This window comes from Mastigoproctus giganteus, chromosome 2 (assembly GCF_048544385.1).
Source record: "Mastigoproctus giganteus isolate SK-2022 chromosome 2, ASM4854438v1, whole genome shotgun sequence".
NCBI lineage: Eukaryota > Metazoa > Arthropoda > Arachnida > Uropygi > Thelyphonidae > Mastigoproctus > Mastigoproctus giganteus.
In genome coordinates, this window is record NC_143576.1 from 67,752,335 (window position 1) to 67,777,260 (window position 24,926).

Genomic DNA, 24,926 nt, shown 5'->3' on the forward strand with positions numbered 1-24,926 from the left:
CGTTTATCTGGAAAAATACTCAGCTTTGAAAATGGTGGGCACTTTCTCCACTATGGAAAATTCTCCTGTGCATACATTCTCCATTAAAAAAAAAAAAAAAGGCCCAAAAACATTCACCAGAGCTTACTCCGTGTGATATTTTTTCTCCTCCCCAAAATCAAAGTGAAGCTGGAAGGTCGAAGCACTGACGGCATTCCAAGCATCCAAGAGAACGTGACAGTGGAATTCAACTGGCTTACAGTTGAAATTTTACAGTAGTGGTCAGAACGTTGGGAGACTTGCAATTCACCAGGCGGCACGGAAAAGGAACTCCTTATAAAAACGTATTATAAAACAGCTGTGTAAATACACTATAGTGAACTCATAATGAAAAACTACATAAGTAGTGTAAAGGAATCGATTTGATTGTATCTCATATTGTGACTACCTTCACAACGAGTTACCCTGTATTGCACTACCTCGAATAAGCAACGCTTCACTAACAGAGAAGACTATTGTTACCTATCCTCAGTGGGCACCAACCCACCCAGACGGCACCGTTTTAGGGTTTGTTGGCATATCGTGGGTAGTCACAATATGAGATACAATCAAATCGATGCCTTTACACTACTTACGTAGTTTTTCATTATGAGTTCACTATGGTGTATTTACACCGATATTTTATAGTGTATTTTAAACTCATAATACATTATGCCTCGAGTTATCTTTCACACCTTTTGGCATCTCTCATATTGTGTAAATAATTTCACAACTGGGTTGGCATGATTGCAATAGCAGGGTACCTTCCCAGCCACCGACGATAGGCCAACAAGCCTTGAACGGTGCCGTCTGGGTGGTGGTGCCCACTGAGAATAAGTAACAATAGTCTTCTCTATTAGTGAAGCTTTACTTATTCGAGTAGTGCAATACATGGTAACTCGTTGCGAAGGTATGAGATACAATCACAAATCGATGCCTTTACACCGATATTTTATAGTGTATTTTACACTCATTATGCCTTGAGCATTGATATTTTCTTTAATATGAAAAAGTAGTCATAACTTTTTCATCCAACCTAGTATTGAACCTGATAATCTATCTGACAGTGAACCATTATTTTTTTCATAATTTCTCGGTTCCAAGACAGTTCTTTCAATTTTTTTTTTTTTTAAACTCAAAGGCATTTTTCTCTTTTTTAAAGCCCCGTAGTTTCAGCTGGTTACAAGAATGTGGTTCTTCTCCTTATTACTTGTGCGTAATGAGGAGGAGAACCATGGTGAGTGACTCTCTAACCTAAAAACTTTTGAACTTCTGCCCTTTTAATTAAAACATAAACGAGCAGTTATAGGGAGAAACTTTATTTGATAGGCATTGTCTGAATAGCCTAGCTCCTCTACTAAATTCACCGTTTTTGGCCAGGATGATAAGTTGACTTCCTCCACTGACTTCGAGTGAAGAGGCCTTTACGAATTCTTCCAAGTGGGATTTGAAATGAGACTTCTTTATACGAATAACAGGCGACAAACTCGCTTATTGTCACAAAGGACGTATGTGTAACAATCATTTTAGTTCTGAAAAAACTTCGTATATTGAAATTTCCATTACGAACATAACAATCAAATGTTTATCGAACAGAATTAATTGTCCAACTAACTGACTAGCAAGTGTTTTGCCGAATCAAGCAATAAAATTGCACCTCGAAGTGACAGACAGACGAAACGGTCCAAAGAATGCATAAATGGAAAACTAGGAATGTTCCTCTACACTCAATCTCACATTGTCTCTAGCCCTCTCTCTTCCTTTAGTCCACAATATCTAGCATACTCTAATTAATAAAAATTGCTGTGGAGTTTTCAATGGTAAAAAAAAAAAAAAAAATATATATATATATATATATATATATATATATATATATATATATTTTATAAATAAATAAATAAGCACACCTAGTAGGAATAAACAGTTTACTAGGTATGTAATGGTAAAAAATAATATTCTATGCTTAGTCTGCTTTATATCCTTAATTATTATTTTATTACCATTTAAAACTTCACAGCAATTTTTTTTTTTTTTTTTTTAATTCAAACAGTCCCGGTTCCCTAACTGTTCAGAATCCAGCACTTGTTTATATAAACTCTGCATTATTTTCAGGCGCTGAATCGATCCATAAAGTATGCCCGCATGTTTCATAACATGCGGGACCGTATGCTTCCTCTTCTCAAGTGATAAGTCAATACTATTTTCAAATGATTAATTCTTTTATTACGTGCTTTATTTCCCTTTCGGCTGAATGATGGCTCGAATTCTAAGTGTACGATAATGAGCTAACACTTCAGCCCATTATGAGGTTTAGAGATCAGTGGGCAAGGTACAACGGTGGAATAAGGTTTAACGTTATGCTGAATATTTTGTTGTAGCGTAACAACGATTTTTGGGGGTTATGGCAAATATCCTAACTGCATTTAAGAATTTTTTAAAATGTAATTACTATTTAATAAATAAATGAAATCTAATTATTAAATAATTTAAAAGTAAATTATATTACTGCTTTAAGTGACTAATTACAATATTGATTAAATTTTAAAATAATTAAATTATTGAATAATATAATAAAAGTTATATTAATTATCGTTTTAATAATTGTAATATTAATTAAATTATAAAATTATTACCCAAAAGCTTATGTTTATATCTGACCGAGCGGCTGTGGTACTAAAACTGCACAACCTATTGTGGCGTTAGTAAATTGACTGCTAAACACAGCTAAGAATGATATGTTGAAAACTTCTCTGGCCACCTAGGCTGTATCGGAGTAAAAAAAAAAAAAAAAACTTGTTTTAGTCATACTTGTGAAATGAATTACGAATTTCTGAATTACTTTTAAAAATTACATTTGGCCATCTTACAGTATTCCATAAAGGCATAATTGGAAATCATCTGGATTGATGAGGCAGAAAGTGCAAAAGCCAACCCAGATATGTGCAGAAAACGTTCAGATTTGTGCAAAGGTAACAGTTTCAAATTTGCAGAGGGTGTGGATCTTCAGTCTTCTGAGATACGAGGGCTACTGCGAAATACTTTGAAAAGAGATCAAGTATGACCAGTCTCTCGTTGTGAAATTTAAGTTTATTCAGGATGAGGTAATCCTCTCATTTCGTCTGCCACAATGCTGTTAATCAGTGTCTGCACCAACGCTTTCCTGGTAAGTGGACTGACAGATCTGACCGCAGGGCGATCTATCTGACGTTAGATCGGTCAGATAGATCTGACCCACCAGCAGTCCTAACGTAACTATAAGTGACTTCTGTCGAGGCGCAAAGGAAAGTCTCTCGTACAAGGCCAAGAAAAGTGAATGAAAATGAATAATAATAATAATAAACAACGTTTCTGAAGACATGCTGCCATGAGCAGTGGAGAATATACCAGCGAAATGGAGAAAGCGTTGAAAATACGAGATTGCATGTAGAAATGAAGTCAGTGGCATAAAAATTTTAACTACTTTATTGTTAACAGTTTCATTAAATTCTCAAAAAAAAACAAACCCACATTATAATCATTTGAAAAACAGTATGAACTTATCATACAAAACTAACACCACACTGAATTATTTTTATATCTCTTATGCCTACAAAAAGTCTGATCATCTTTTTTTTGCCGCACAACTATGACTTAAGTATGGACTACTAAAATAATTTTTCAAACTGTAATACACAAGTGACTGTGTCCTGCAAAGGCAAGTAGACAAAAGGACACAAAAGTCAGGTGTGTGTGTCTGTAAGTATTAAAACCGTTTAGACATGCATGCGTCTAAAAAGCACATGTATGTAAAACAATATACAAACAGTGCTGAGTTATAACTTATCTTCTCGTTAAGCCAGAGAGAAGTGGTATGTGGAATTTTGATCACTTTCATCTGACAGGTCCAACGGAAGTTCGGCAATCACTGGACCAAACCAAATAAATGCTATTAGAAAGTAACTACTTTTTAATACATGACACGTGACTAATGACCGCAATGGGAATGGTTAAATAATCACATAATATGTATTCATTATTACTAATTATATAGTGGAAATTCATTTTGAACGGACCTCCTCTACTCTAACAACCATTACAAACCAAACAGCTGGGTCCCCCGATCCTTCGCCCCCACAACCCAAACATCGGTGAAGGATCTGGTCCATGATGATTTCGCCACTGGAGGGAAATGATACCACGGTAGCCCTAATTAGCAGTTTAACCTGATGGTATCCAAACGATTCGACGAGCAATTACTTAGGCAATTAAAACAATAAATCGGAACTCTCCCACAACCTCAATTCTTAATTTATTACGGATTTTCCCTCACCAGACTGCAAATATTGGTGATGATTACTAAACCGAACGTGATTAAAAGTCCATACTAAGTTCTCCCGCAGCCGAGTGGTCAGGAGCGGGAGTGCAGTAGCACGCGCACTTTGAGTAGACTGGGGTTCAAGCCCCTGACTGCTAAACACGGTCGATCTCCCAACCCGCACTGGACCAGCGTGGCAGATTATGGTCCATTTCCCTCAGCATGAATTGTTGAGGAGGCTTCCACCCTGCAGTGGGTTGATAATGGCTGCAGTTTACCTTTTTTTTTTTTTTTTTTTTTTTTTTTTTACTAAGCAGGGCTGCATCGCAGAAAACTAGTGGATGGAACTGCAAAAGCGGACCAATTCATATATGAAGTTTCAAACCCTGAAACCAGTTGGCATGAATTCGCAAGTACAGTTTCTTGATCAAGTAAAAGTGGAACTCAAATTATTGTATGATCCGCGGCGGTGAACAGTATACCTGTGACAATAGCTTCCTGCCTATAAATAAAATCCAGTAACACCGTCGCGGCAGAACGCTTCTTTTAAATAATATGTATTTAAAGTATTATTATATTTAAATTTTACATATTATAAATACATATTTAAATAATATGTAAAATTCATAAGGGATCATGTGACGAGAAACCTAAAGGATGAGGTTCAACTTATTCTGTGGTTCTTCCATTTTGCCATGAACAGTTCATGATAAAAGTAGTGAAACAACATTCCGCACGGTTTGTAAATTTCAATAAAGAATCTCTTGAATGCCGTATAGATTACTTTACCTACAAGCTGGTAGACCGCAACGACTCAAGTTTTCTACTTTATCACGCTAAAAACGGTGAGAAAAAAAATTCATATATCCAGATTTAGTGGATTTGGGCTGGTTACAATTCGCGCTGAAGTAACTTTGTGGGATGAAAACCGAGCGTTCACAAATGGGGAAAAATCCAGGTGCCCATCCTCGAAAACAGTGGAAAAGAGGATATAAAAATACTTCTTTTTTGAGACCGGATTTGTTGGTTGGTTGTTGTAGAATCAGCAACTTAGGCCATATTGAGCACTATATATCATGTCTGTAAACAGCGCTTGTTCTGTGGTTGATTTTCTCCCGAAAACTCGAAAAACCAGAGTTTGCGGGAGAAAAAACCATTACCCCAAGCCTGACTATCTCAGCCAAGTTGCGAAAAAAAAAAATAAATAAAAAAAATAAAATAACAAATAATAATAATAATAAATAAAAATTCCTCGCGTTATTGACGGGATTGGAACTCTTTTCCATATGGTGTGGGGAGAATTATACCAATTGTGTTACTTATGAGGGTGGGATTGTTGGAAAGAGCTGTTTATATATGTTAAGCTATGCACATTGCCCAACCCATGTTCCACTAGTGAGATATCTTTACTGCTGGCTACTTCAACAACCTTCTTTCGACTACTTTCATTTCTCGACTTCCTGCTACTTCAAACTGGGTGGTCACGCCGTAACTTTTTTTCCCCAGCGTGGGTGAGGGGACCTAACTTCAGATTTAACTAAGAATTTAAGTTAATAATAGTTCTGAAAAACTCAGGTAGGTGGAATGATTCTGAATAAAAAGCCCAGTGATATTAGTACCATCAAAAATTTGTTTTTCAGTATGTCTATAAGCTTGATGAAATGATTTTAAAACGTTACGATTTTTCAAATTGCGCATTATATTCATTTCAGAGCACACACTATTCCAACATGTTGTATGAGTGATATCTTTTGAGGATATGTTGGGCACCATGGAGAGATCCAGTGTATACAGGGTTATTCACTACCAGTGCGACAAACTTGCAGGAGGTGTAGGGGGCACAAAGACGAATCGGAATCACATAGCATTGCAGGGTCCGAAATGCCTTCGTCATGCGGTAGAGGACGTTGAACGGGAGGTCGCGTGAACAGCGATCCCGCTGGAAGTCAGCATTTGCGAACCGTTTCTGTTGAAGAAACCAAGTAGCAAAAGTCCTCCGGAGTGGATAATCCGCAGGCTCCAATGATTGGACGCGTTGCAGATGGTATGAACTCATTTGGTTTGTTGACAGTATCCTCCATACAGTGGATTGGGAAATACCCAATCGTTGGCCTATCGCTCGAGTACTCGTAGTGCCTTCTGCAAGACGTAGGACATTCTCCTCATTACCTGGCGTCCTCGTCGTTCGCTCTCGATTCATGGTACCTCTCGTGAAACAACCAGTCTCACGTAACCTTCTGTGCACACGTATTGTGCCGTTCCTGGTACAAGCGCAGAGCGGCGCGCCCGTTACAGTCCGCAGCTCCATAAGCGAGGTGCATGTCGGCCAGTTCAACGTTTGAATACTCGTCCATCCTACTGCCTCGGGAACCGGTTCGCAAATGCTGACTTCCAGCGGGATCGCTGTTCACGCGACCTCCCGTTCAACGTCCTCTACCGCATGACGAAGGCATTTCGGACTCTGCAATGCTATGTGATTCCGATTCGTCTTTGTGTCCCTTACACCTCCTGCAAGTTTGTCGCACTGGTAGTAAATCACCATGTGTATCTTGCATAACCAAACTAAGAGAACAAAGGTATCTGCAAAGAGATCTAAAGCTCCCAAAATCTTCATTTCACAAATATACATGGCCTCAGTTCTGATCTGAATGATATCCGTTATCACCAACGTCTGCCAAGCCTCACTACTTTTTTCTGATATTCTCAACCACTACTCATGTCATTTTGCCCTATTTTCTGATTCCTTTTTGCTTCAGAGGTGGTACTTCTGCTTATGTTCCCTCTGATATTCCTTGACAGACTTAATTTTAAATCATCTTTTTGATCTTCTCTGTTTAAAATCCCTCTGCGCCATTCTGCCAGATTCATCTGTTGCCTATATAGTTCTCCCAACTCAACAAATCACTAGGAATTCTTCAAAACATGACATTCTCCAGTCTAACTTTCCTAACAGGGAGGACATTTCCCTTAGTGATTCCACAACTCCAGCTGGTTTCAGTTTTCTAGTTACAGGGATCCAGATGGTCGAGATACCAAGGCTACATTAATTCATGTATCCCCCACACAGCTTTCAATTACTTACCAGAATACCACTCTTAACCGCACAAAAAAGGCACCTGTTATCTTTTTTCCCCATGAAACAACCCGCCAAAGTACACTGTCAGTATTATTGGTCCTCTAAATACAAAGAAGCTTCATGGTCTAATGGAGTTTCTCTCATAAACTCGTTGTTTGGCATTACAGAAATAGGAAATGAGATTGACTGTTTCCATTCTTCTGTTCCGTGGTTGGATTGATGCCTTAATACTTCTGAACCCAATGCCTTCTTAGATCATGTCAGTGAAATCATTCTTGTAGAGATGAATCCTTTATTCCACATCAATCCTACGGCGATCCTACCAACTGTCCTACAGACTAAGGCATAAAGCAAGCAGTAGCTAAATTAGTGCTGAAATATGCAAGTTCGTGCTTTGTTGGTAAATACTTTTTTCAAAGTGATAGTAACGCCTTAACTGAGCTATGGCAGTTATTGTTGTTTGGTTTTAGGCCGTATTGTGCCGTCTTTAAATCGCGCGTGTTCTGTGGTCGATTTGCTGTTTGTTAGACGAAAAACACCCATAAAAATTTCTCGCGTCATTGACGGGATTCAAACTCAGGTATTTTCGGCCCGGTGTGGGCGAGGACGGTGATTATACCAACCGTACTACCTAGAAGAGCGAGCTATGGCAGCACTGCTATTAAACAAACTTAGAAGAACTGCTTTCCGCAAAGTGGATTGATCAAAATGAGAAAATTTAAAGAGACTGTGTATAGTTCGCATCTTCTGGAAGAGGGCGCCACTACACTGAGATAGGTGGTGTTGAAGAAATCGGAGCGCTCGGCCGATGTGAGATAAAAATACCTACTCATCCACTAGTGCCAGAGCGGTGTTGCGATTTCGATGCTCCACGGGTAACAGACAAAGGCGAACTGGTCATAAGACTTACCGGGAAAACACCGGTGGTCCGGAGGCCGGTGTGATTTTGGCCATAAACACTAGTATTGGCCTCTATAAGTTTCCCCCGGTTAGAACTTTTGACCCAGTCTGCCTCTGGTAACAGACCACAAAGTTCTTCAATCCATTCTGTAATGTTTCCTTGTACGATTCCTGTGCTGCACAAGTTAACTCCCTATCCCCCAACAATGTAGCGACTTCAATCTATAGTTTCTTTCTGGGTGGGGCAGAGGTGCCCTTGAACTTATGGATCGATGAAGCTTATTTCTAGGTAGGTGTGAACACTCACCTACAGGGTATGGGGACCAGCCTCCATGTGTAATATCGAAGTTATTTTCTCCAATATCCACAATGTACTGACCGACATGGTTTAACTCGGTTATTATCCTTCAAAGAGGTTCAAACAAGTGTCCGAAACGTGTACTTTTACAAGTGAAGGTACATGTTTCGGAAACAATTCCTGCTCTTCGAGACAGAAGATGTTTAGATAACTGTTTTTATTCTGAGTGTGGAGTTACACACCTGTAACTCAGACAAAATTTGACGATGGTTGAATTTCTAGAAAATTTTCCACTGATTAGTCACCCACCCTTTGTCTCTGGACCTTAATCCATGTGACTTCTGGTTATGGAGAAATCTGAAAGACACGGTTTAATCAAGGCTATATTTAGTCTGTATTTTTGTGCCTTTCGTTTCAGCATAATCTAAAACACTTTCGATTCAAAATTTCATATATATTTTTTTACCATCTACTGGCAGACAAAGTGATGCACTATAGGTATTCTCTTATCTGTGATATTCCTATTACAGCATGTGGCCATTTCTACATTAAAAAAATAATAATAATAAATAAAAAAAAATAAAGAAAGATAGCAAGTAGTCGCTTAAACAAGTTGATAATCGTTTACATATTTAAACAATATAGTTAAGTCTAGGGCAAAAGGCGCAAGCTATGAAAGCTGTATAAAGTCACTGCATATGTTCAGGCATATCTTTTTCTGTACATAGTTATGAGCAAACTAGATACAATATCAAATTAAAATTTTATCCAAACAATCGGTTATAATGCGCCCAGAGTTTAATCTGTGTGAGTATTTCTTAATATTTGCATTGTTAATTAACATGGATAGCCTACCCTATTGGTGAATGTTTTCGAAATAACTAGAGTTGGCAATTTTAGATGTTTTGTTTGTATAGACCAACGGTGGGCAAATGCGGCTCTTCGTTAAGTGCGGCTCCCATTGAAAATTTAAATCCGTTTTTTTTTTTATTTTTTCAGTGAATCTTGTTAAATTATAAAAATATAACTAAGTAACTAATATTTTGTTATACGGATTTTATGTTGTGTTTATTTTTTTTTTTGTCTGGATATCTTGCTATTTTTATTTTGATTATAAATAAATCCGTGCGCATTTACACTGCTGGCGCCATCAGTGGACTTGTGCGTAAAAAGTTACGAGTGTAATTTTTCCGCGCCGTAAATTAATTTAATTATTTTTTTTCAATTTCAGACTTTGGAATTAAAGTTATTTAAATTTTTTGATAACATGACCTCAGAAAATACCAAAAAACGAAAATACGAACAAGAAAATAGAATCTTTCAAGAAGAGTGGGTAGAAAATTTTGCTTTTATTGACAATAATGGAAAGTCGTTGTGTCTTATTTGTAAAGTTACAATTGCAAACTACAAAGTAAGCAATTTACGTCGACATTACGAAGTAAGTCATCCCCACTTTTCAACTCAATATCCATTAAATTCAAAATTGCGAACAGAGAAACTTAAGTCCTTGCAATCTGGTCTTCATAAGCAACAAGGACTCTTGTCTTCTTTTAGTCGCGAAGATGACAGAGCAAACGAAGCTAGTTTTTTGATAGCTTGGAATATTGCTCGTGCCAAACGTCCATATGGAGGAGAATTTATTAAAAGAAGCTTGGAAGAAGTGGTTCAAGTTTTGGATCCAGATAATACAAAACTGCATAAATTGATCGCACAGGTTCCTATGTCACGCCGTACAACTGAGCGTCGTATTGGTGCAATTAGTAAAAATGTTGAAAATAGTTTGATGTGTGATTTGAAAAATTGTACAGCATTTAGTTTAGCTCTCGACGAGTCTACAGACATTCAGGATGTTCCACAATTGGCCGTTTTTGTCCGCTATGTATCTGCAGACGTAAATGTATAGGAAGAAATGTTAGACCTAGTAGCTCTTATCGAAACAACTCGCGGTATCGATGTTAGAAATGGGCTTGATGAAGTAATGAATAGGTTTGAATTGCCTCGTGATAAACTTGTAAGTGTTGCGACTGACGGAGCGCCTGCAATGGTAGGGAAAAACCAAGGTCTCATTGGTCTTTTAAACAGCGATCCTAAAATTCCACGTTTCTTACCTCTTCACTGCATAATTCACCGCGAGCATCTCATAGCGAAGTACTTCAAATACGAAAATGTGTGGAAGATTGTTTTGCAGATTTTGAATTTAATTAGAACAAATGCCAAAACACATCGTCAATTTAAGAACTTTTTAGAAGAGTTGCGAGGGAATGACGAAACAGATGAATTGCCCAGTGATTTATCCCTATGGTGTGTTGTAAGATGGCTGTCAACTTACAATGTTTTGGGCCGTTTTGTGGAACTCCTAAATCCTATCATAACATTTACAAAAGAAAAAGGTAAAAAATAACCAGAATTAGAAAATGAAACTTGGCTTTCTGACTTAATGTTCCTTACAGACATTATAGAACATTTGCAAACACTTAATTTGGCTTTACAAGGAAAGGAAAAAAATATTATTGATTTGTCACAAACTGTATTTAGTTTTGAAGCTAAACTTCGACTTTTTGTGTACGATCTTAAGAACAAAATATTTAATCATTTTCCACGAGTAAAAGCAAATATAATTAATATCAAAGAAGAAAAGTTAGACGAATACAAAGAAAAATTGGAAGAATTGCAAGCAGATTTCGAACATAGGTTTGAAGATTTGAAAAGTTTGAAATCTACATTTGCATATTTTGTGAACCCATTTATTTGTGATATTATTGAAGATGGATTTCCAATTTCTGAAATAATATTTGTTGAAAAAGCGGCTGGGCAATTGGAGTTATTAGAGATGAAAGAGGATCAGACATTGCAAATGCAGCACAAATCTACTAATGTAATTGAATTTTGGAAACTCGTGCCAGAATCAAAATATCCACATTTAAAGAAAGCTGCTTGCCGTCTAATTTCAATTTTTGGTACAACATATTGCTGTGAATCTTTGTACTCCACAATGAAGTTCGTGAAGTCGAAATATCGTTCACAGTTGACCAATCATCATCTCGCTGAATTTCTGCGAACGGCTTTAACAAATTTTACACCAAATTTCAAAGATTTGACCAAAGGTCTTCGTTAAATGTTATACTTTTTATTAATGCATTTTTATTATTAAAATTTTGAAATAATTATTTTGTATTTTCTTTCTCTTAATTATATTTTCTTATATATGTATACTTTACATAGCACTTAAGGCTTGTGTAGAATATGTAATCATATTAATTAAATTAAATTTGAATTTGTGTATTTAATACTATGTAACTATGGTGTGGCTCTTTATAATATATGAAAAACCGGAATGCGGCTCTCATTGACCTCATGCGTGCCCACCCCTGGTATAGACTTACCAGTGTACAGCATATATGCCAACCTCAAAAATGGACGATAGTCTGATTATTTTTGTTAAATTCTTTAAAGCTGAGAAGCAGATTAAATGCCAAGCTCTTATAACAGATGAAAAGCTCGGGGGGGGGGGGGGGGGGTGAAAATTCAAGGACTCTCGCAATAATTGGAGATGGGACTTATTTAGTGGGGAAAAAGTGTAGTGTTACTGTCAATATATTTTTATATCGCAGTATAATTATATGACTAAGTTTTTTTTTTTTTTTTTAAATTAATTCGTTGAAAATCATTTCGCAGGGGCTTAAACTTATGGGATCTCTATATAATTTCTAGTAACGACCGATAAACTGGTTTAAGTTAAACTTTATTAAATAAATAAATGGATATATACATAAATGAAATACTAAAACATATAAAATAAAAGAGTTAAAATACATTTTATTTATGTATATATCTATTTATTTATTTTAATAAAGTTTAACTTAAGCCACACCAGGCCGATAACACGGACCGACAAACTGCAGTTTGTCGGTCGTTACTAAAAATGATATAGTGATGCAGCCCGATGCTCAAGGCCTGTTTTCTAATTTAGGGAATCTTCCATAGATTCAAGCCCATGGAAGCAAAATTCGCTGGTCTGGAGAGCCTTCTGCTAAGTCACAGTATAGAAAAAGGCGTGAAGTAAAAATAAACAAAAAATTTTTTTATATTTAAATTTTTTTATTTACTGCAACATTTAAAATAACTTAAAACTTACTCTTTTAAGTTAAAATAAGAATTAAAAGTTATTTCGTTTTCAAATTGAATAATCCTAGTAATTATTTTTCACCACTAACTACCTACTATAAAAATAAAGAAATCCACTTCTTAATGAATTTTTTCATTGAAACTCAAAATCAACCAGTTAGTTATTAATTTAAATTTAATTAAAACATTTCTACTGCAGATAAGAAACAAACAAATAAATAAATAAAGCTTTTGTAAATTGGGGAGGATTCTGAAAAGGGACTGTATGTGAATTTAAAAAAGTACAATATGCAACAGAAGTGTAGTTTCTTGCTACTTCTTTTTAAACTGCGATTTAAATCTCTTTTCGTAACTTCGTCACATTGTTTTATTCAATACTGCAGAAACCTCTAGGGGTAAAAAATAACTAACTAAACAAACTTTTGTGACCAACTGCAGTGACATTTTTACCTGCACAGCATTCTCTTTTTCTCCGGATTAGGCAGCACGCACATATACTGTAGTATCTCAATCACCATAACCTCTATTAAAATGCTCTGTTAGCTGCTCTTAACCCAAAACCCGGTAGTTGGTGCCTGTCAAATTGCTCTAAACTTCGTGACAAGTTTTACTGTTTTTTTTATTTTTTTATTTCGTTTTATATTATTTAAGTTGCATACAAGACAAAGGCCGGAAACATTTAAATACGCTAACGAGTTCTTTCCCTCCTTTAGAGGTTGCGATGCCAACGGAAGGAGCCCTGTCGTCTATTTACAGTCAAGAAGAGGCCCTCGGTGGAGGAAGTGAATACCAACACGCTGTGCCAGTGTCCTCATGGCTACCAATGTCCTCAGCACCATACCGAACCGTCGGTCATTAGTGGCACGTCCTATCCCCTGGATCAGATTCGGACTTACAGCGGTTATTGCGCCCCGGAGCTTCAGTGATCTGCTGTACTAGTTTTAGACAGAACAGCGCGATGGCAAACTCAACTTTACGAAATAACGACAGTACGAAACAACAAAATAAAAAGTAGAAAGGAAAGATGCAAAAAACAAATAAAAACTATATATGTTAAAAGCATCGTGTTTTCATTTTGCTTATAATGCTGCTAATTCCCAGCATTCAACCATATGCCAAATGTTTTAGTTCCTCTTGGAAGTTCGGAGCACATAGTTTTGATTTATGTCTGCAGAGATAAAAATCGTTTGAACTGAAAGGAAGAAAAGGAAAGAAAGTACCGAAAAGAATACGAAGACAAACATTCTTAAATTTCGGGTACAAGGCACGGCACAACACATTTAATTATGTACTTAAGATATATTTGTTTGCTTAATGTGAAAACCTATATTTATATAGTAGGGGAGCTAACATCAACCTTTAAAAATTACTAAATTTGTAAGGTACAAACAATTTTATATAAAAAAAATAACCAACCATGATCACTTGTTTCCAAGTGATTAATAAAATGTTTAGTTATTAAATACATGTTTATTCACACAGGATAATCAATGTCAATGGTCAGTAACCTTTCAGGGAGTATATGTCAGGTTTACTGGTGCACGTTAAATTTTTGAAATGTGTGGGGGGGGGGGAGGATTCTCTGTGTAACCAAACAATCTGCTGTTATTTATAAAATGCATTTATGTTATTTTAATTCGAAAATTATACTGGAATTCAAGATAATTAAATGGAATCTCTGTGCACCAATAAGAAAATGGAATGATACCTGAGAAAGGTAGTTTCTGCATGCTTTGGGTTGCTGACCGACTGATTTCCAAATTAGAAAGAGAAAGGTCACATAAAAGACAGTGTGATCAACTGGAGAAAGGTGAAGTATTGTATTGCCAACTATAATTTATAGGTGCAAACTTTGTGTTGAAAAACGTAATCTATTTATAATCCAGGATGGCTATGGAGACAGAGGAGTTTAGCTTAATAATTATTAAGCAGAATAATACAATAATCAAACAATAATTCATCAAAATAAATTCCACTTCTCCTCATAGATAGAGGGGGAAATCAGTTGCTTTGCCAATTGGTATACTGGATGGCTAGCATGGCTATTCATTATTCTCTTGGCAAAGTAATTGGTTCCAGGTAATAATAAGAAATGTAATAGAACTGTCTATATTTGTGTATCTGATCAACTGAAAAGCAGCAATCATTCACCACTGGTGATTAATAATAATTAATAGCCTAGCAACCATGATAAGCTATTCTGAACATGTGAGAGAGATAAAAAATGTAAAAGACATGATTAAGATTCCTAAAAAAAAAAAAAAAAAAAAGTAAAAATGCAAAGAATTACAAGCATGTGCTGTTAAAAAGGGCTAGAACTGAAGTTAAATTTTTCTGCTAAATAAGCATATGATGCAAAATTTTGTTTTTGGGGTTTCCTTATTGGACAGGACACTATTATGAATTAGACAATTCATAAGTTTTCAGCCCACAGCAGATCCCTAAACAAATTGTTGCTGTTTAGAGGACTAAGATAACTGTTTAAAATTTAACTCAATTGAAACACTGTTTGTTAACATTGTTTAAACATATGCTCATATTTTTAGTTGAATTATTTCTTGAAATCTCCATGAAATTTCTGTAGTAATCAGTTATGGAGTTTAAAATGTCCCAATTGTATGAAAATTCACTTTTTAATTAACATATTATTTTCTAGGCATTTGTCATTGCCACAGCAAATTACAGTTTAATATTTGTGTAAGATTATAGATACCTATAATATATACAAATACTTATCAAGAAAAGTGAGAGTTAGTCAGGTATCTCATATCATTATGAATTTTAGACTTAAGATTAATGATAAGCAGGAGACAGGCAAAAATGTATTCAGCACAAAGTGGAAACTGACAACCTCATCAAAAAGCAAGTTAGAATTCTTATTAGTAGTGATTCAGATTCATATTGAGAAATACTATTTCCCTTACCTAAATTATTTTTCCATTCTAAAAACAAAAATTGTTTGAGGGAGAGCTATTTAATTATAAGGATATTACTGTAAATTTGCGAGAGTGAGGGGTGGGGGTGAAGAGAGAGAGAGAGAGAGAGAGGATGCTATATCAAATTAAAATTGTATTCTGTCTTGTTTTAGAGTCATAAGTGGATGTTTGTTCTTCCAAATATAACTAAAACTTTACTTTTGTTAATAATTATCTGGAAACATTATCAAGTCATTTAAGAAGCCACCTACTGTTCAAACTTTTTATATGTGGCACGTGGTATAATTAATAATAATCAAGGTATTAATCATTAATTGCTAATTAATGACCAATGGGACATTTTAATTATCAAAACTGAAAGTAAAGTTTAGACAGAGATGACAGGCCAACATCATTTCTTTAAAAGGAAATTGAGTTAAAATATTATTCAAAAAAGAGTTGACAGTCATCACTCCAAGTTAAAAAAAAATAATAATAAAACAACAACCTGGTTTGATCTTTGTATATTAAATTTTTCAGCATGAGCATTTTTCTTTTGAAATTTCTAAAGTTTGATTATTATCTGAAAACCTTGCACTATACCTTTACATCGCGGAGATGGTAGAAATCCCAGGTGCCGTCTGACACGAACGTACCTTATACCATTACATTACACTTTCTTATATTTATGTAGTATTAATGATGACTGAATTATATTACAGTGTAATTAGTTGAGAACTAAAATTATATTTTGAGAACAATAAAATTCTTACTGAAGTCCGACTATTTTAGTTTAAAAATATTGAAATAATAATTTTTTAATAACTGAATTGCAAACAAAATGTATATAAATAGATTGGTTTCGAGGTACCAAAACAATAAGACAGCAAATCTCACTTATAATATTTTTGCACAAGTTTACGAGTGTGGAAAGAGTGTGAATTATCAAATAAAATGTGAGGCAATACAGAAATTCTCAGTGTATAGTTCACCAACTGCAAATAATATATATATATTTTTTCTCTCTGTTTACCTTAGTGAAAATATTTATATGTTTAAATTCAATAATTCATGCAAAAGGTTCAAGAAACAGATTTCATGTAAGTAATTTGTAAAGTAAAAATAATGTAAATAAGATAATGTCTATGTAGGGCTGGGAAGAAGGCCTACAGTTAATACCAGAAACTTATGGTTTGTCCATGTGCCATACTGGTAATCAATTTTGAAAAAGTAAACTACAGTATTGATAAACAACTCTTATTTGTAAATAGTACACCCAGTATTCTGGGTGAATGAATTAACAAATTTATAATGTATCATTTTATTTTAAACATGAAAGTGTCACATAAAGGGCGTTTAAAAAAAAAAAAAAAAAGGTTTACTTGTAACAATAATATCCATAAGGTGTAATAAACTATTATCACAAGTATATTTTCTCACAATATATCTCTAAGCTGAACTGCATGAATTCACAGATTACTAATAAAGACTTTATTGTATGTCTCAAATTAATGGAATTTTTTTCTGTAAATAACTAGCCAAAATGTATAAAATAGTAGTAAGGTTTTCCAGTTATACTGGCACTGGACTTAACATGATTATAATCTTTATAAGTGATGATCGTGGAGGGTTAGTAATTACTAACAATTTTTTTTTTTTTTTTTAAATTTACCGGATGCAAGTGATGGTGGGCATTAAATGTTATGTACAGTTGTAAATTGTATATACTAGTTGAATAAAAACAATTATGGTGTGTTTCTTGTTAAAGTTTTGTCGGTTCTCATTTTCAAACATAATACAAAACACAAATTTAGGCAATGTACAGTGTGGCAATTGGAAAATGAAAATGATCCCATGTATGAGTAATTTCCCTCTGTGTCCACACACTGCATGCAACGATCATGAAGCGAGTGGAATTACTGGTGGAAGACTGACTGATTCACAATTCAGTGTTCTCATAACAGCTGTTTGAATGGTATTGACATAATGAAAATAACAGCCTTTCAGTGGTGCCTTGAGCTTCAGGATCTAAAAGAAGTTGCATGGGGTTAAGCCTGGTGAATATGGTTGGGTATGACAGTATGCAGGCTTTTTTGTTGAGAGAGAGAGAGAGAGAGAGAGAGAGAGAGAGAGAGAGAGAGAGAGAGAGAGAGAGAGAGAGAGAGAGAGAGAGAGAGAGTAAATAACATTATGGCCATTGGACATGAACTCTTTGTGCACAATTCCCTTGCTATCATAGAAAGTAACGAGCATGGCTTTGATTTTTGATCTTTCTCGAAAAAGTTTTTTGGCTTTGGGAGAGTTTGCCAATACTTCTTTTTGTCACCCACAGTGATCAAATTCAGGAAGTCGGGTTTGCTTTCAGCATTTTATGAATTCTCCGCAGCGTTCAACTTGTGCCTGTTGTTGGCCATCTGTTAACAAATGTGGAACAAACAGTGCACAGATCTTTGTTTTCTTCACATCTTATGTTATTATTTGTTGAATGGTTTTCTTATTAATGCACAGATCTTCTGAAATCATTCAGAGTTGGACATTGGTCATTGGGAATGATTTCCCACACCTTTCAATCATCTCTGGAGTTTGAACCACATTTGTTTGTTTGAATCACAGATGTTCATGGTCTTCCAGTGATTCTCTTCCATGAGTGAAATGTTTATTCCACTTGAATACACATGCAAGAGAGACAATTCTTTACACACATTTGCTTTGTCATTTGAAATGTTTCTGTGGCACTTCTGCCCAGTCAAACACAAAACTTGACAATTTGCCCTTTTTTCTGTTGTTCCTCCACAACACAACCCTGATGTGCAGTTCAGCTCACACTACATTCTGAAATTATGGCGATTTCCACTCACCTTGATTGTGGTGCTCAAGGAGCAATCATTCTTTCATTCCATGTTTACTTCTAGTAGATGGCAGCACCAGCACTTGTAACTCTCATATGATCAATCTGGTTTTCCAATTGCTGTATGTATTCCATTACATTTTTAAAGTAAAAATTGGAGTACTGCATTTGATCTGTGGAGAGGGTCTACCAGATTAGTGAAGTGAAGAGTAAATAATTAATGATTAAGAAGTGAAGTGTAAATAATTACTTAATTAACTAACAACCTATAAGAGTTTTTCACTTCAATACACATACCTTACAACATAATACTCACTAAAAAGTTTTGCAATACTTTATTCCCTTCTGGATTTTTATCGAAATTAAAATATCATACATATTTTTCAGATGTGCTGTGCTTTAATTTAAACCAATAGTTTAATATAAACACACACACACACACACACACACACACACACACACACACACACACACACACACACACACACACACACCCCTGTTCATAAGGATTCAATTCCACCTAGTCATTTCCAACTTCATCTCCTTTTCCAATTGGGCAACTAATCCTAATATATTATTAGTAGTGACAAATGATGCAAGAAAGCAAGCTTATAAAGCAACATCCATTAAAAAACCTTTTCAACTCAACATCACCTATCCATCTCCTCCAATAATTTGTCTAGTTCTTTGAATTCATTCAAACTACAGACCTTCACAACAATATACAGAAGTCTGTTCCAACAACAACTGACAACTTACTGGCTGAAGGTAAACTTAAACACATGTTGGTTGTATGATGCATGCATACCACAGCCAAATTTTCAAGCTGAGAGAGAGAGAGAGACAGACACACTAATGTATGGGAGAAAACTTTGCTCCCTCTGCCTGATGAGATTGGCTAACTAGATCCCTGATTGACGAAAGCTAAAGTTTGCCAATTGTAGACATAAGTGAACCAATCTCTCCAAATGAGTGGCAGATATTGATATATTGAGTTGACTAAGCTGCCACAGAGGAGTAAAAAAAAAAAAGAAAAGAAAGTGGACTTTAATAGAATAAATAAATAGTAACTACTCTGTTGCTTATATATTCAGTAAATTAATAACAAAAGAAACATTGAAAAGCAGCCATTTTAATGATAGTGATTGAACCAAGATTTTTTTTTTTTGTATGTATCTCCCATACTCCCATTCATTTATTCCTTCAATTAGAATGTTGAAAATCATTCTGATTGAAGACATAACATTATCATGGTTAACCTATGACATGTGAAAACAAAACGGTCTAATTGTCAAATTTCTATTTCTCTAATTTTGATTAAATTTTGAAATACTCAACAAAGTTTCTAAGAAGAGCTAAACAAATTTCATTCACTGGAAGTTATTAGGTGATGATGGGTAGATATGTTAGAGCTAATAGGCACTTTATGCACATTTCAGAATTTGCCAAAACAGATCAAAAGGCAAGTATAAAACACATAAGTGGATGTTTTTGGTGCAAACAGTGTCACGTAGAGACGCTAGTATTGCTAAAACCAATAAATCAAAACATATGGAGCATAACTCATTTCAGATTGCAATACAATCAATTTGAAATGAGCTGTATGTTCAGACATCAGTAAAAATGTTTCATTATAGTTATGAAAGATATATAATAATTTATAATTATGAAAAAGAAAACGAACATGGAGAATTAACTGTTTAACAGAAATAATATTTTCTTTATCTGTAAGAATCATACTAGTTTACAATAATGAAGAAATTACATTCTATATTACTTCCATATTCTAATTATGCAATCCTCATTAGTATGATGCAATATCATGATGTTTATTTAAATACTGACAACCAACACTCTTGCTGAAATCAATGAGAGACTCAGACTTCATATATTTCAACAATTTTCATATTATATTAGTTAAGTTGTGATCTTCCATCACTTCACCTCCATCCCATTTCATAACATAACTTCCAATTTCTCTCCCCACAATTCCGACTCAACCACTTTAGTTCCTATAACCTTACCCACTTTCAACCTTTATTCAGGATACAAATAAAAAATATTAAAAATAAATTAAAACTTGAATTATTTATTTTTCACTCCAGATCCCATAATCTTTATTTTAACCCTTTTTCCACAGTTGCATCCCCCGCAGATCCATGTTTTACATTACTGAATTTGAATTTCTATAATTTTGGTAACCACTATAATATATCACTTTGCAACCACTCCACAATTCTTTCTACACTCCTTCAGTCCCCCCCCCCCAACTTCCACTTCCATCGATTTTGCAATTTTATGAAATTTAATGTCTTCCCTACCAATCCTTACTTTACCTCTACTCCACCTCTAGACACCACCATCATCTCTTAACTCCATTATTCAATTTTTTGAATTTTTTTTTTTAATTTTCAACATCATCTCCTATGATTCCCATCTCCATAATTTTTTTACTTTATGACACTACTCCAATCACTTATACCGTTTCTTCAGTCCTGCATTCCCACCTGTCCCATTCTCTCGCACTGAAATCACCACTCTTTTACCCCAATCCCTCATACAGCAAGTAATCAGAATACTGTAGACTATATTATTAGCATTAGTAGAAGCATATGATGCAAGAAAGCAAGCTTATACAGTATCAGCCAAAAAAAATAAAAAAAAACTTTCCATTTCACCCATCTATTCGTTCTAAATGTTTGTTTTAGTTCTGCCTTGAATTTATTTAAGTTATCAACTTCCACAATGACAGATAGAAGTTTGTTCCAGCAATCAACTACCCGCTGGCTAAAGGTAAATTTCTGTATATATATTCGACAACTGCCTTTCCTCAATTTCAGTTTATGCCCCCTCAGGTTTGTAATCTGAGCAAGAGGAAGAATCCCATCAGCATTGAGCCTGCTCAATCCATTTAAGGCCTTATACACCTCATTCAGATTGCCTCGCAGGTGCCTAGTCTCAAGACCCTGCAATCTGCAGAATTTAAGCCTTTCTTTGTAAGAGCACCTGTTTGTTCCCCTCAACAGTCTTATTGCCTTTCTCTGTACTTGTTCTAGCAACTCTATATCCTTCCTAAAATGAGGCTCCAACCTGTGCAGTACTCATGGTGTAGCTTGACCATTTCCTTATACAAGGGGATAATCACCTCCTTATCCCTGCTCGCAAAATTCCTGTATATCATTGACAAGACCCCATTACCTACTCTGGCAGCCTGTCTGCATTGTTCAGAAAACTTTATATCTGACTTCACAATTACCCCCAGGTCTTTTTCACTTTCCACTACCCTGAGTGTAACACCACACAGATGGTACATTTCTCTGGGGTTACTGCTAGTCATATGCAGTAGTTTGCATTTGTTAATGTTAAAGTTCAGTTGCTACTTCTCAGCCCATCTGCCCAACTTTTTCAGATCACGTTGCAGCAGCACACTGTTATTAACAACCCTGCCAACCTTTGTAAATGCCAACCTTGATAAACCTTCATCATTATCATCGATAAATATATAAAACAACAATGGGCCCAACATCCTGGGGGACACCACTAATAACGTTAGTCCACAAAGAGCAGCATCCATTCATTACCACTTTGTCTTCTCCCACTCAACCATTCTTTTATCCATTGTAGCAACTTGCCCTTAATGCCATACTCCCCAATTTGTACAGCAGTCTTCCATGTGCAACAGTATCAAAAGCTTTCCTGAAATCCAAATATATAATATCAAAATTATTTTTTTCATCCAGTTCCTTTGTGATCATGTCATAGTATCCAATCAAATTGGTCAGACAAAACTTCCCCTTAACAAACCAATGCTGTGTCTGATTTATTACTGTCATCTTGTCTAAATGATCCTACAATGCTTCTTTAACTAGTGACACCATTATTTTCCCTGCAGCAGAAGCCAAACTAACAGGTCTGTAATTAGTCGTGTCACCCTTTGTGAAATGGAGATACATTTGCACCTCTCCAGTCCGTGGGGGGCTTCCCGAGTCCAAGGATGCTCTCATAATTATGGCTAAGGGTTTGCTTGCTTACTTTATCACCTCCTTTAATATAACTGGATAGTTCCCCATCCACCTCAGGTGCTGTTCTTAACTTCAACAATTTCTCCTCCACTTTGCTCTCAGTTATTACAAAATCATTTAACTCCCTGTTAGAGTTTGATAAACACTGGGCCCTCTCCTCCTTGAATAACTACTCATGTGTGAATGTAGACACAAAATACTCGTTTAGTTTGGCAGCTATCTGAGAATGATCATCTACACTCACACCACTGATATCAAGTGGACCAACCTGATTCATCCACTTCCTTTTAGAGTTTGTATAAGTAAAGAAGTCTTTGCTGTTTTTCTTTGCATCCTTTGTCAAACATTTCTTATAATCTGCTTTTGTTTGCCTAACCTGCTTTTTGACTTGATTACAGACTAGCTTATACCTGCCATAGGCTTCTCTGTGGCCTGTTAATTTATATGAATACCATGAATTTCTCTTCTCTGCCACAAGTCTCATTAGTTTATCTGACATCCACTGAGACCTAAGCCTAGAGAAGTATTTCTTAGTTGGAACAAAAAGCCTAGTAGCTTCCAAGATTACTTCCCTGAATGCTTCCCATTTAGAATTTGCTGTTGGTAACATCACCAGTTGGTCCCACTGTATAGAACTTAAAAAAATCTCTGAGACCACTGTAGTCACCATTACGAGAGCAAAAACCCTTCTCTTTACCCCTGATGGTAGTTACATCTTTAAGTAAATCCTACATCAGTACACTGTGATCACTGCCAACTAGTGGTTCCTTTATCTGAAAATTCTTAATGCATGAATAATCACTGCTGATAATCAGATCAAGAGTGTTACTCCCTCTGGTTGCTTCTCTAACATGCTGCTGTAGAAAACAATCATCCAATAAATCCACAAAAGCCTTGCTAGTGCGTGAGTGACCAACTCAAGTTCCAGTCAATATCTGGGAAGTTAAAATCACCCATTATGAGAAGCTCTGACTTACTGGCCCACTCTATTTCTCTATATAATTATTCATTGTACTTATCGGAGTGATTAGGCCTATAACAAACTCCTACTCTCATTTTTGCTTTCCCAGTGCTTATGTCACATCAGACTGACTCAACATTGCACTGTCCATCTATGTCAACTGGATGCACTTCCTTAGATTTTGTGTTTCTTAACGAACAGCACAATCCGTCGTATCCTGTCTATCTTTTCTGTACACATTGTACTCCGCAAATTCCAATGCTGCATTCCTTATGTTTGTGTGACACCACGTCTCTGATATCCCAATAATATCTGCCTTGAATGCCTTAACCGGCCCTTCAAATTCCTCAAATTTATTTACTATACTCCTAGCACTGATGTACATGCAAGTATACCTGTTCTTACTCTTAGTTACTCTAGCACAGCCCATGTATTTACTTGTTTCACAACTCCCAGCAGTTCTTGAAATCCCCAGCAACTTGCTTTTCAGGCTGTTGCTTATTTCAATAGAAACAGTGCAAGAATCATTTCAACCCTTGCCTGCTAATCTATTAGTCTGCAAATCCCACCAATCTAGCAGTTTTTCGACACACATAACATTGCCTTGATGGCATCAACAAATATTCTTGCACCCTTTCTATTTAAGTGTACCCCATCCCTGCAGAAGCAATCATGTCACAATGTTCTATGATTCAGCAGCATTGCACCTGTTTGCAAGGTAATGACACAGAAAAATATTAAAACAGCAGTTACATTCACATTAAAAGGCACCAATCTGATCTATTTTCAGTACTAATATAATAACAGTATACGAGCCCTAATTGTTTGGAGACCCAAATTTCTGAGTACTATTTAAATTAATATTAATTTAAAAAAATGTAATTGTACAAGAAATTAAGATAGAGCCATGCAGCCATAATTTCTAAAAAAATTACTATGCCATTTTTTATTTACTTTTTTTGTTGTTTGAGTGAGTGAGAGCACATGAGAAATTGCTTGTATCAGCACATATACACAGACCTCAAAATACAAGGTACTGTTAAATATATTGCACATAGCTGATTCAATTATACTGAATATTTATTTCATTAGTTCAATATTAAGCTAAACAAATTTTCCATATAATTTTATAAAAAAATTTTCTTCTTTTGGTAAGTAATATAATGGTACGCATCTTTTGTTTCAAATTCAGTTTTAAAGCACAAGATTTATATTCGAATAATATGCATAAAATTTCTCCTATTTATAAAAAATGTACACAATGAAAACTTCAACCTGCATACATATTTTTCACATGTTTTCTTAAATGAAGACAAAGAATTCCTTAAAAGAATGCTGGTATTTCAAACTTAAGAAATTTAATGAATGCCAGAGACTTGAGCAACAAAACAACATGTGACTTAGAAATACCATTTTTTCCCCTTATATTTTGGATGTTTATTTTTATGCAGCTCAGCATACATTTAATC

The 24,926-nt window shown here is 35.4% G+C and overlaps 2 protein-coding genes across 2 annotated transcripts in view; one reads left to right on the forward strand and one right to left on the reverse strand.

The window, feature by feature from the left end:
* The window catches only part of aos (protein argos), a 52,344-nt gene extending 38,646 nt beyond the window's left edge, over positions 1-13,698 (forward strand). Inside the window, exon 4 of the mRNA XM_090389052.1 lies at positions 13,425-13,698. Within this exon, the coding sequence (XP_090245178.1) occupies positions 13,425-13,637 (213 nt within the window). The 3' untranslated portion in view covers positions 13,638-13,698. The remainder of the gene's footprint in view (positions 1-13,424) is intronic.
* LOC150089325 (elongation factor-like GTPase 1) overlaps positions 1-24,926 on the reverse strand; it is a 549,838-nt gene that overhangs the window by 206,412 nt on the left and 318,500 nt on the right. The gene's annotated exons all lie outside the window — the stretch shown is intronic.